The sequence below is a fragment of the Cottoperca gobio genome, chromosome 9, assembly GCF_900634415.1.
Source record: "Cottoperca gobio chromosome 9, fCotGob3.1, whole genome shotgun sequence".
Classification (NCBI taxonomy): domain Eukaryota; kingdom Metazoa; phylum Chordata; class Actinopteri; order Perciformes; family Bovichtidae; genus Cottoperca; species Cottoperca gobio.
The window spans coordinates 28,079,323-28,093,399 of NC_041363.1; the positions used below are offsets into that span (position 1 = coordinate 28,079,323).

General features: G+C 40.7%; 1 protein-coding gene across 1 annotated transcript in view; it reads left to right on the plus strand.

The window, feature by feature from the left end:
• The window catches only part of pdzd2 (PDZ domain containing 2), a 52,927-nt gene that overhangs the window by 13,953 nt on the left and 24,897 nt on the right, over positions 1-14,077 (plus strand). The window contains exons 2-6 of the mRNA XM_029438849.1: positions 3,862-4,218; positions 7,341-7,801; positions 9,323-9,821; positions 13,146-13,291; positions 13,704-13,836. Coding sequence (XP_029294709.1) covers positions 4,099-4,218; positions 7,341-7,801; positions 9,323-9,821; positions 13,146-13,291; positions 13,704-13,836 — 1,359 coding nt within the window. The 5' untranslated portion in view covers positions 3,862-4,098. The remainder of the gene's footprint in view (positions 1-3,861; positions 4,219-7,340; positions 7,802-9,322; positions 9,822-13,145; positions 13,292-13,703; positions 13,837-14,077) is intronic.

Here is a 14,077-nt window from a genome sequence, read left to right on the forward strand (position 1 = left end):
AGTAGTGTAGCAGCGAGGACACAGCTCAGAGTGGTTGTATGCAGATTGAATGAGCACCAACTATTTGCCACCTATTGTGAGATATAGGTCGTGGGCATACATTATTTAAGGTTTGGTTCCATCAAACCCTTAAAATGTAATGATTTAAGAGTTGGATGGAACATGCTCTGGAACAAATGTGAGCAGACATAGACTGTCCCTGAACTCACAAAGCCCTTAACCTGTGCTCCACACACTGACTATATTTGAAACTAATATGAATGGAGCGCTAGTCGCGATGATCAATATTGGGTACGATAATATGAAATTTCGATGAAACACGTTGCATGAGCTCAACTGTTGCTATGATGACGTTGGCAGATGAAAATGAATGAACTTCCCATGAATTTCGCTACATATTTTAAATAATTACTTTTTTTGGCTTTATCGCTGTGTTTTGGCCGTGTTTGTTTTAGTACAACCGAACGCTGAACAAGATATTTGTAGGCGACCAAAATGTTACAATTAACATTCATGAACTGAAAACAAACTTCGAAAGGGTTAAACCTTAACATTAACAACACCCAACACCAGACAACACCGTGGTAGCGACCTGTCAATCACAAGTTAGCCCCGCCCTAAAGCATACACTGCTTTGTCGTCTAAATGGGACCATAATTTACAAAATGAACCTCAGGCTGTATTGAAAAAGACTTGAAACTAAAGACATAAATTAATTAGGAAAATATTTGCTGAGGTGATAAGTCAAATGAGAAGTCGGGTCATTTTCTCATCGACTTCTTTTTGCAACCAGTCGAGTCGACCCCTGCTGGCCATTTGAAAGAATACAGATTTAAGGCATTTCTGCATTGGCTTCACTTTTCAAAGCCGGAGGTTACCACTTGATATAGACACTTAAACATACAAATATAGACAATACATCAAATCTTCATGTATACATTTATACATCCCAGCTCACAACAGTGTCAGCGAGGCAGATTGTTCAGGGCCTCTAAGGCAGAAGCAAGTTATTCTCCATTTTAAAGTCCTGTATCTCCAGCCATGCAGATGGTAGTAATGTGAAGTATGGATTTATGGGGGGGATCAGTGTCATTTGCTTTTGTGAGCGCTCTGCCTGTGATGGCTCTGTGGTTGATTTCTGAGCGATTGGTTGAAGGAAGGCAAATGGTTTTGGAGGAAATGTGTGTGATGCTTTGTTTTTAAAAGGAGACGGTAATGTGTGAACATTTTTTAGGGATGTCAGTGAGGAGTTGATCATCACCTGCTCAGCTGTCTCGTTGTGGATGGAGGTGGGGTTCAGTCCAGTTTGGGATTTTTGATGTGCTAATGACCAGTTATTTTGTTTTGTCCTTGTTCAGCTGCAGGTAGTTATCAGTGCACCATTGTCTGAAGTGAGAAATAAGAGTTTGTATTGGCTGTAAGAGAGTTACTGTCATTAGTAGTCTAAATATGGCAGTGTCAGTATTTAAAGTATATGATGATGAAGGAGAGACCTGAGGGGCCCCAGAGTTAGTCTTAGGAGTTATATTGCTAGCAGTATGTCAGTCAGTTGATGGAAATAATGCTGTGTTTCAACTCGGAAGTCAGAATTTTCCCAGTTGAAATTTCCAACTTCCGCCCTCCAAGCGTTCCAGGTGCACAACATTAAACACACTAAACATGGCTGACTGTGACTTTGGCAAGCGTACACATTGAATTCTCAGCAATGCAGCCTCCACATTTTCTTTGTGGCATTGTTTACTTTTTCTCAAATAACTTTTATGCAGAGAGGATAACTTTAAGAGATTGTTTACCATGACCAACTACCTTATAACACTGGCAACATAGTTTGACATTGATTTACCTGAAGGTTATACTATATGATAGTATGTATTAGTTTAATTAATAAACAAATACTAATGTTGCCTTTTAGTTCAGCTGCTTCTTCACGGAGTTGGGATAGATGGATTTGCTCCCAGTTTACAAGTAGGACCTCTTTGAGTGGCATTCCATTGTACTTTTTCACCAATAACAGACTGCATATTATATAGCTATTGGCTGATCTCCCCCCAAACAGAAGGAGGTGCCCTTTAAGAACTGTGCATGTTCTAAAGCTTTAAGCTCTTATTCAACCTCAGATCTTTTATGGTACCGTAAGTGCCTTTTTGCGTCCTGATATTACATTTTATCACAAGCTTCATCTCCCTGAGGTTCTACTTTACCCTCACCTCCACTTCTTCCTTGTAAACCTGCACCTCCTATTCCAGTGCGTGGTTCAGCTCCGTCCAGAACAGGGCAGGCCCAGTTCGACTTCAGTTGCAATGTACAGGAATAGTAGAGGCAGATGGTACCACAAAGCCCAACAGTTTATTTGAAGCCCAAGCTCTGCATAGTCATTAAAGTGTGGTCTTGTGGTAGCCTGCGTTTTTGTCTATATCTGCCACATATGTGGCTGTACTCTGTCTGTAGTTAAGCGTGTAGATGAAGGGTCAGCCCAGATTCCTCACTTCACATAGGAGCCCTTCGATGTGAGTGGGGCCCCTGGAGGACTCTGCTGGTTCAGTGTGTTTCAGACCTTTTACCACTTAACATCACATTACATTTACAAAGCATAACTTTAGAAGTTATTGAAGTTAAGCATACATTTATAGAAACATTTTTATCATCTAAGCAGTCATTGGTTTTCATTTATTTCAGTAGGTGAGACCAGACACTTTTTAGTTTTGGTATATTTCAGGATGTTGTACATTACTATAAATGGTTAGATTTAGACACTCAGATAAGATGAAAGTTAACACCCATCCATTGTTAATACCTTTTCAAAAAGCCAGCTGAACCAAGAAAAATAAACAGCAAGAGGCAGAGAAAGATTGTTGGCATGATTTGTTTGACTATAGATACCTATTCTTTAATTTTGACAGATTTCTTGTTTGCACTACATCAGTTTTGAAGGTCCATCTGTTCAAATTAGGAAATAAATGATAAACACTTCACAAACATCTTTCTTCAGTGAACTATTGATGGGACTGAATCATCCTGAGAGATATGAAGTGAAAGCTCATTATTTTTTCTTATCATGAACTTAATATTTTGATATCATTATCGCTTTGTTCTATGTAACTGTTGGTTATTGTCCCTTTAGGTTTCAGGCAGCGCTGATAATGCAGGAAGGGATTCACTCAAAACTGTCAGTTAGCATGCTAACTTCAGTAGATTTCTCTGCAACACAACACAGAGACGTCTTTGACATTAACCCTGTTACCTCTTCACACTCTGTTGATAATGTTCATTCACTGTTTTAATGTTTTAAGTTTAAATTCTGGCAGATCAGATTAAACCTTTCAACTTTGATACGTGACATTGTGTTGTGTTTTCCTTTAATTTGTCACCCTTCTGTAGAATGCTACATTTGTTTCATGGAACTCTATGAACTGTTTTCAATATGTCTGTCTCCAACATGCCAATTGATTTACAGCAGAAACTGTGGAATTGTTATGAAAACAACAAGTGTGATGTGCACATAAGCACTGAAAGCTCTGTGCTGTTGAGAGTCACTCAGTAATCCTCATTCTGTCTGGCTGGAAATAATGCCATGATCAGAATAACATGTGTTTGGCTTTGATCAATAAACCAAGACTGTCTAGTTCAGTACAAGTTAGTGTCAAGAACAACCTTGCCGAGTTCCCCTGGTATAAATAAAGCTTTAAATATGGATCATTCGTTAACATTGTAATTGTTCAACTCAATTAATGAATAAAAAACAGGAGAGATTGGCAAGGTTAGAAAAAGAACAAACAAAAACATCTTTTCATTCATCTTTTTTCTTTTTCTTTACCTTTGTATCTACTACTATAATGTGACATGTTATTTTTTGCTCTTTAGGAAATGGCCTGATGCTGCAGACGCCACAGCAGACATATCCTGCCAGTTATCCCATATTTTCCACCCTGGCTCATCTGGAAATCTCTCAGTAGAGTTTGTACAGTTTCTCAGCTGCCCCCCTCTTTCAGAGATGGGTTTAGGGCTGTCAGCCCACCCTGGCTCTTGTGCTTGCACTAACTTTTGGAAGCATCAGAGTGGCTGTTGGTGAGGGACCCCCAACAGGCCCAGGATGCCAGGATGCCCATCACTCAGGACAACGCCCTCAGCATCCTCCCACTGCTGGAGAACTGGCACGGGGCTCAGAACACAAGATCACAGCAGGACTACAACCTGAATAAAGACAATTCTAGCTACAAGGTACACTTTCATCCCCCCATCTTTATACTTTAATATGGAATATCAAATACAACATTTCGACAGCATATTTATACTACTATATCTACTATAATAAAAGAAAACACTACTCTGTTTGTCGTTATAACAAAATACCTTTTTCCTTTTCTTACATTATAACAAGATATTATAACATATGTTCTCGTTATTACTAGGAACCAAAGGATTCCATTTTGACACAAAATATTTCTTGTATAAAAACAATCTCGTTAAAACTAACTTTTCTTGTTATACCATTAGAAGTATGTGTGTTGTTGAAACAAGAAGCATGTCCATCATTGCCTGAAGACAGCCTAGATCAGTCATATAGCATGATTGATAGACATGTAACATGCTGATGTAGACATGTTGCAAGCTGTTTTCATATATTATGGAGTGGCAAAAACTGCAGTTCATAAAATGACCACTTGAGGCTGGATCCAAAATGGAGCCCCTACAGACCCCAATGTTAAAACTTTAGAGCAGAAACATGTTCAGTCTGGTACAAGAAACAGTTGTATCTATAGATAATTGCTCTCTTCATAACAACTGTGTGGGGGGTAAATGTTTCTATAACTCATCTGTTTGAATTATATTAAGGCTTAAAGTTACGCATTATAAGGGGTGTGGCCGCTTTGAGTGACAGGTGGGTGCCATCTTCACAACGTCTCTTGAGAAACCTATGGGTGACGTCACCGAGACTACGTCTATATTTTATACAGTCTATGGTCTAGACCTCTGTACCCTTCCTGACCACATACTGTACCTCACCAAGCTTTAAGATTATGTTTGGAGCAAACCTAATCTAAAATATTCAGTGCAGAGAACCACTTATCCACACCACCATCCCCCCTCCACCTCCGCTCGGACCAGAGACCAGAGAGGCTGTTCCATTTCCACACGTAAAGTTTAACATATAATATAGACAAAAACATATTTAAATGAGGAACTTTTCTAAATGTTGCCTGTAGATGTTTATGTGTGTGTGTGTGTGTGTGTGTGTGTGTGTGTGTGTGTGTGTGTGTGTGTGTGTGTGTGTGTGTGTGTGTGTGTGTGTGTGTGTGTGTGCGTGCGTGCTTGTGTGTGTGTGTCTGACTCCTGTGACTGTCCAGGAAGTACCCACCCTTTCATCCTAGGACAGGCTTCAACCCCCTGGGAGACCGATGGTACTTGTCCCAAGCATCAAATCAAACTTAAACCACATTTAATCCAGCCATTGCAGTTTTTGTCTAGCGTATGCTACTATCTCTCACTTTTCTTGTTTTAACGCCATATGGAAGTCTCTTGCTATAACAACATACCATACAATGCATCAAATGTTTAAGTGAAGTGTAAGTTCCTTAAGCAATTACTTTTCACTGGTTGCACCAGCGAGCAGTTCATATCAGAGAAAACAAGGAAAAGCAGGTTATTAAATCAGCTAAGTACACTAACTGATTACATGGTGCATCGTATACTATATTTCTGCTGGGAGGGATGCAGTCCCTTCTGTGGCAGTGGGAACATTGTACTACATGTTTCTGACAGCATGTTATTATTAAATATTATTATAGATTAAACCATTCAGCAGAATTTAGGGTTAGTACGTAAGTAGTAAGAAATGGCTCCACCTTGAAGAGACTTTAAGTAAATGTAAATACATTTTCTTGATAATACTTCTGTACTTTTAAGAACATTTTTTGGGTGCAGGACCTTTTACAGTGTGGTATTAACCCTCTGATGACCACGTTATGCTAATCTCATGTAGTTTTGGACACAAATCCTGCAGTTTTTTGCATGCGGTATAAATGTGTTATTGTCTCTTATTCTTAAAATGTTGTTTGAATATTTCTGCACGCAGGTGTCCTTAAACAGTCTTTTGCATGAATTGGGTATGACTGGAAAGCTGTAGTAAGACCATTTTTTAAAACTTGACCTCGCTGTATAAAATTAGCTGTTATAATCACAGCCCCATGACAATGAGGTCTGAGCAGTTTCGAGAACAGAAGTGCTCACATTTCTTACAGAAATCTCGAAATGTTAAAGTTTTTAATACCAAATCATATCATAATTTGTTTAAGGTGTTCCTCAAGGTATTCCTGCAACAACTTATGAGACATAATAGAGCATGGGGATGACAATAATGTACTTCGATTATAGTGGTCTGAGCCCTAACACACTCTAAACTTTGAAATTTGAGTAGGCGCCTAACCAAAACACAGTGTTTAGTACAGATTTATGACTAGAAAAACTTGACACACAGTGCTTCATCTCAAATCTCTTGAGTCTCTCATCTATCAGATGATAGAGAGACATACAGTATATGATCTATTGTTGACCTGCTATCTTCCCTTAAACATTCCCTGTCCTCCCCTAAAAAAGACAAAAAAGAGTCAATGTGGGTCTCTAAGGGTTAATAGTTTTACTTACTTGAAAGAGAAAGTGTGACATAAGTCCCCATACCTAAGTTTGCTTAAGGCCATCAAATCACTAAACCCTCCCCTATAACTCAGAAGTGTAAACAGGAAGTCTCATTGTCCATGATATCTATTTATGGAAAACAGACCGGTGGACAAATGGTGTCAGAAACGGGTCTCAGCCATTGTGTCATGGATGATGGGTATGTGGTTGTCTGGGGGACAGCCAGTTATAGTCTACTACATCAAAAACACGTTATTTTAGGTGTGTTCTCTGGTCAGCAGTTTTGTGTGTTGAAATACTGTCAATCTATAAATGGGAAAAGGAATTTTTTAACGGAATACTGCACCAAAAATCTATTATTAACGGTTCTCAACTTGACATTCAGAGCAATAATCTAGATATAAGATAGATGGAGTAATGTCGTCGTGAATGCAGTCGTCCTCCCTATGTGTGTGTTGTAATCCGAGCTTCTCTGTGCTTTGTTTAAGTAGCCGGTCCGGCTATATAATAATAATTCCTACAATTCAGTAGGGTCCTCCCGACGTTGTCGTGTCCGGACCCTAAAAATATATCCATAAAAGGGAAACCATACAGTGCTTCAGAATGTTACTTTTTAGGAAATTAAAGTTTAGTGTTTAAAAGCTTTTCATCCATAATAGATGTTATCATCCAGCTTCATTCACTGATTGGTCGCTCTTCTTCATCAGGACTGCCATAATGGAGAGGGGGACAGTGTGTGCAGTAGCAGCAGTGTTAACAGTGTTAACGTGGAGGACATGTCCTTGTGTCTGGCTGCCATTCAGAAGCTGGTGGAGTACATTAAGTTCAACTTCATGGAGGGTGACACAGCTCCGTCCGCCAGCCCATCCTCCTGCAGGGAGGGGTTGGACGTTGAGGTTCATGCTGTTTCCCTCAGTAAGGAGTTTGATACCGCTGAGTTTGGCCTCAGTTTCGGAAACATCCCTATTTTTGGGGACCCTGATGGAAGAAAGAAGGGAGGCCCGAGGAGGAGAAGGGACCAGGGCCCCATCATGGATGTGGGCTGCATCTGGGTGACAGAGGTGAGGAAGAAGAGCCCAGCAGCCCGCTGTGGGGGGATCAAGCTGAGAGACGAACTGCTGTCACTGAACGGTCAGCTGATGGTAGGGGTAGATGTCGGTGGAGCCAGGTAAGATTACTTCCATGAAATCTGAAACCATGAACCAATCATGTGAAGGGAAAATATATTGTAATGATCAACCACATGACATGAATACTGTCAGCTCAATGCAAGAAGATGGTAAAGAAAATAACCAGATAATAATAATAATAAATTGTATTTGTAAAGCGCCTTTCAAAGCTAAAAGCAATCTCAAGGCACTAGATCAAGTCAAATCACTGTACTTCATCACATCTACCCAACACTCCAAAAGAACAATGGCAGAATGCATGACAAACCTTTATTGTCTCACGGTTTATATCATCATATCTTATCATCACCTCATTGCCTCGCCCTACTATGAAATCCAACATAGCTAGCAACAAGCTTTGAAGTGATAGCTGAAATATGAAACAAACTTGTCATTGAATACAGGGGGTAAAAATAGTAAAAACCTCTCAGAAACTAAAATATACTTTTGGTGGAAAAAATCCAAAAATTCATATTGTGCCAATCATTTCTGCAACATAATATTGTAATATTATTACTATTTGTAAAAATAAATAAAGTTATTTTGAGAAAAATATTGTAATGTTATGAGAATAATGTTATACTCATTTTAATATTTCAAGAACTAAGTTATAACCAGAGCTTGTTCTCATTTTGAATGTAAAATTAATGAAATGATTGTTTTGTCATCAACTAATTCCATCATATTTTTCATCCCACTTTACAGGCCTGTGCAATATTGAATCAGGTCTAATTATACTAGAGTGCCTATTTGATCACGTCGCTACTTTTTGAAAATGATTTTATCCATGTTGTCTGACATGATCCTGCACTGTCGCAAAACGTATAGTTTCAGACAATCCTTTGATCTCACTACAGTCAGTCTGTCATCTTCAACACCCCTCTGCACATTACATCATTACAAATGCAAGACACCTGACCAAAAGGGTTGGCATACAGTAACAGCAGACTCCTCAGTGTGTGAGGTTTGGCTTCTGTCTTGTAGCTTTAAGGAAAGATATGCAAACTTGCTGTTTGTCTTTTAATTCGTATTGAGCTAAGTCACAGTCTGATAGTGATGAACACAATGCTAACCACAGGAAGGGTTGTGTCCACTTCAGCCCCATACACTTCAATGGGAGCGGCTTCTCCTGTTGTTTGTGTTTTGTTACAAAGGAGCAGACACAGCCACCAGGCCACTGTGTCAAATGAAGAACTAAACTGATGTAACTGGAAAGCAAATTAAAGTAGTGTGTGACTAAGCAGTTGTTGAACTAGTTTACAATGTTTAACATTGGCTCAGTTGAGGACATTTCTAGGAGCAGATGGTCGAGCCACCAACTCAACTATTAAATAAAAGATTTATTCAATTTTTATGTATCACCCAAGTTCACTTTTAAAACAAGACATTATGTAATATTAAACCTTTACAGAATGCATGAAGAGGTTACCTCCACCCATAGAGGTGGAAATGTTAGGACATTTACTCTCATGATATTTGAACCTGGCTGCCAGCATTAATCCGTCAATGCTTTTTTACAGTTACCTGGCTGACCAGTGCTGGAATGGAGGCTGTATCTACCTGATCATGCTGCGGAGAGTCAAGCGAAAGGCTCCTCTCCCTCCCTGTAACGCCAATGGCTGCGTCAGTACTGTCAGCAGTGACAGCTGTGAGGACCAGCAGCAGGCCGGAGCGACCTCTGAGCCCTCTGACAGCTCGACGAGCTGCAAACGCACACGCAAGTTTGGCGTCATATCACGATCGTCCTTTAACCGAGACAAAAGGGACAGCACTGACTCAGATCTCCAGAGCTGTTACAATGGCTACAATGGCTCTTCTGTTCCCACTGATGCAGGAGTCAGTCCTCCAACAGAGGACTCAGGTTGCATCCTCTCCTCACACACACCCACAGAGGCGAGTCCAGACATCAGAACTATTCCCCAGCGTCTACACAGAGGCACTGCCACCCTGCCTGCAAGGTGTCACAGTCAGCTGTTAGAATACAAAATGGATTCTTTCAGCAGTGAACCTTCAAGTCAGGTAAGACCCACTGCTGACTCAGGGCTCTGACTTAAGTGATACTATTCGCACCTTTATCGAAATTATTAAAAGAAAAAGTATGTATTAATCTTAATAAAGCAGGGTTAAAGGAAAAGGTTAGTAAAGGTTTACCAATGATATTATAGGTAAGTTAGTGAAGCGTAATAGTTGTTGTTTGTAATGATATTCTAAACAATTATGAGAAACTCATAAGGCTTTTACTGACGTTCTTAAGCAGTCTATAAACTGTTAACAAGTTTCTTATAATATAACAATAAAGTTGTTAATAATGCTATTATTAAGCAAGTCCATCTTGCTCCACTCCAATATTTCTCCAAATGTCCCCACGCAGAGCTGGGAAAGTAAAGTTAGAATGGACAGAACCAAAACTAAAATTATCATATTTTCATGGTTTAAAAATAATTGCAGTAAGTGCCGTATCCAGCTCTGTTGAAAAATCGAAGGTATAGAAGAAGAAACTTATTGAATGTAAGTCATAACTGCAGACTGGAGGCTGCCACCAGTGACAACCAGAGCCTGAGACGGCTGTTTGAACACATCAGTGAACCTTTCTCTTCTACGCAACTTAGTTGTAGTTAGTTTTAGGACTTGCAATGCAGTCATCCAATCAGTGTAGCGGATGATGAATATTGTGTTAATGAATCCATAACAACCTCTTTAAGATCACTGTGGACCTCTACAAACCAAATGACTTCAGGTAGAAAAAAAGTCATCAATGTGCTTAATTGACAAACAGTCGTAAAACCACTTTGTCACAAAAATAGAAACGCCTGCAATCATTTGGGGTTCCCCGGTGCAGGTCCAGCAGCCAGGTGTTCAGTGGTCCACAGATGTGTGTACAGATGTCTGAGAGGATGAATAGGATCACCATCCTGCAACAACTGGTATGAGGTGATGGGATAGTGGTTTAACATGTGCGTCAGAGGATAGAGACAGACAGCTGGTGTATCATCCCATCAGAGGGATTGTAGATGATGTATAATGTTTTTAACCTGCAGGTTTGCGCCCTAGATGAAGATGAGCTCTCTTATATAAATCCTTTTAGGTCCACAAGTTGTAAAAAATGGCTGATAAAGCCTTGAGCCGTGGCAGTGCAGAGGTTAAAGGGATAGTTTGGATGTTTTGCGGTCAGTGTATGACCTACAGTAGATGTGGGTCGGCAGTTTGGAGAACAGACAGGAGTACCAGCACAGAAGCCAAGTAATGTACTGCTGTGGACGGGGAAATTTAAAAAAAGTATATCAGTTGAGGTGCTATATTTAGAATAATTTCACTGCTTAACCTTGCCGTCAGACAGCCGTTTCCCGACGGGGAACTGAAGCCGTTATATCCCCTATGCCTTACCAAAGCCACCATACTCCATTGACAAAAACAGTCGTTTCACCCTGCAGAACACGGGAGTTTCCTCGGTCGGTTAGTTTGTTTGTGTTATTGTGTGACTTTGGTGAATCCAAACTAACCCTTTAAAACACCAGAGTCATTATGATTTATCGGGTGGGAACTATATATAATGTCTATACAAACTTTCATCCAATAACTATTGGGATGTGAATGGACCGACTGACAATTTCAGATAATACACAGAATAAACCAAGGCTCGGGATTTCTAATGTGATACAGGCATCTTTTCTGTTTCATTCAGTATTTCATTTTGTACTTTTTAACTTTTGTAATGATGGTTTAAAAGTTCTGAGAGCATTTGAAGGCAGCATTTGACTGTGTGATATTATCAGATAATGAGGTACATGTTGGACTTCATTCATCAATAGATTCTTCACTTCACAGCATCCAATTCATAAGTTAAGAGGAAACTGAACAGAAACTGTATCCTGGCCGTCTGTGTGGAGCAGGTGGCAAAGATGTTTTGTGAAAATGTTATTCTGTATTCAGGCACTGTATTGAGTGTAGGTCACCACATGACTGTAGTTACACATGTTAAATGGAAGAAAATAGACTTAAAACTAAAAACAGGGCTCAGGTGGGTTACATTCCAAAGGAAACAGATATGGCTTTGACTGTAGGACTTGTCAGAAGACATCATAATGCATTATGCAAATCTTATGATGCACTGTAATGCATAATGAATGTATCAATAAGGACTTCACAGAAAGTGTTCATGCCCTGCTCAAAACCTCTTGAATACCAGAGTCCTGTAAAAGTAAATATACAGTGTGTATATATATATATATATATATATATATATATATATTATATTATATCCATCCATCCATCGTCTACCGCTTATCCGGGGTCGGGTCGCGGGGGCAGCAGCTCCAGTAAGGAACCCCAATCTTCCCTTCTCCGGGCCACATCCTCCAGCTCCAACTGGGGGATCCTGAGACGTTCCCAGGCCAGTGAGGAGATATAATCTCTCCACCGAGTCCTGGGTCTTCCCCAGGGTCTCCTCCCAGCTGGACGTACCTGGAACATCTCCCTAGGGAGGCGCCCAGGTGGCATCCTTACTAGATGCCCGAACCACCTCAACTGGCTCCTTTCAACGTAAAGGAGCAGCGGCTCTACTCCGAGTCTCTCACGGATGGCTGAGCTTCTCACCCTATCTCTAAGGGAGACGCCAGCCACCCGTCTGAGAAAACCCATTTCGGCCACTTGTACCCGTGATCTCGTTCTTTCGGTCATCACCCAGCCTTCATGACCAGAGGTCAGGGTAGGAAGGAAGATCGCCCAAAAGATCGAGAGCTTTGCCTTCTGGCTCTCTTTTCGTCACTACGGTGCGGTAAAGCGAATGCAATACTGCCCCCGCTGCTCCAATTCTCACAGAACCAGCCTCTGCTGCCCGGGTCTGGTCCGTCGAGGTCCCTGACCATCACTGCCACCCATGTGACAGCGCACCCGACCCCAGCGGTTCTTCCTGTGAGTGGTGGGCCCACAGGATGGATGGATGGGAGGCACCATGTAGCTTCTTCGGGCTGTGCCGACCGGGCTCCATGGCAAACCCGGCCACCAGGCGCTCGCTGTCAGGCCCGCTCGCTGTCAGGCCCTCCCTCTGGGCCTGGCTCCAGACGGGGGCCCTGGGCTTCCTCCGGGCAGGGTCGTTTTGATTATATTATATTATATATATATTATATTATATATATATATATATATATATATATATAATATACTGTATATATTATATAAATATAATATAGATATTTCGTTTTGATTATATTATATATATATTATATTATATTATATATATATATAATATACTGTATATATTATATAAATATAATATGGATATTTGTATCTCAACCCCTGATTTGATATATTGTTTGATGTATGTTTGTTTGTGCTCCTTTGTAGCCCAGAGAGGGCAGCCACATCTGGAAGATGCATCTGGTGAAGGGTGAGGAGGGCCTTGGAATACAGATCACAGGGGGGCGCGGCTCCAAGCGCTCTCCTCATGGCATCATTATAGCCCACATAGAGAAGGCGGGCGCCATTCACAGGTACAGTTAGTGCTACAGTGTTGACAGACATTTGGTGTCGTCATTTTATGTCAGTTTATTTTAATTTTTTCTACTACACCTATTTAAACCAAAAAAATCCATGATAGACAGTCACTATGTTTAACTTAATGCTAATGCTAATCCAGATGCATAATACATTTCTTTTAAATACATTTTCTATTTGGAAATTATAAAGAATTATAAAGAATTGTGGAGGTATCCCCTCTGTGAATGCTGTGATGAGTGGTTGGAGAATTGTTCAGTTTTAGTTTGTGTGTGTTAGTAAATATATATGTACAGTATGCGTAAGTGATTCTGTCTAAATGTGTGTGTGTGTGTGTGTGTGTGTGTGTGTGTGTGTGTGTGTGTGCGTGTGCGTGTGCGTGCGTGCGTGCGTGCGTGTGTGTTTCAGGGACGGTCGTCTTCATGCTGGTGATGAGTTGCTGATGATTAATGGTCAGTCTCTGGTGGGGCTCACCCATCAGGAGGCTGTTAGTATCCTCCGCTCTACTACTGGTCTGGTCCAGCTGGTGGTGGCCAGCAGGGTAACAAACACACACAGACACACACACACACACACACACACACACACACACCCAATGTAAGAGAGTAAAAAAACAAACAGAGTTTCCTTTCGGGACAGCTCCAGAATCAACAACCTAGACAGCAGTCAAGAGAGTGATGGACTCACTGAAGACAAACATGAGCACTCCACATCCTCGTCTTTCTAGAAACAGTCGACATTTCCATTCTAAACACTACATTACACTACATTACATTACATTT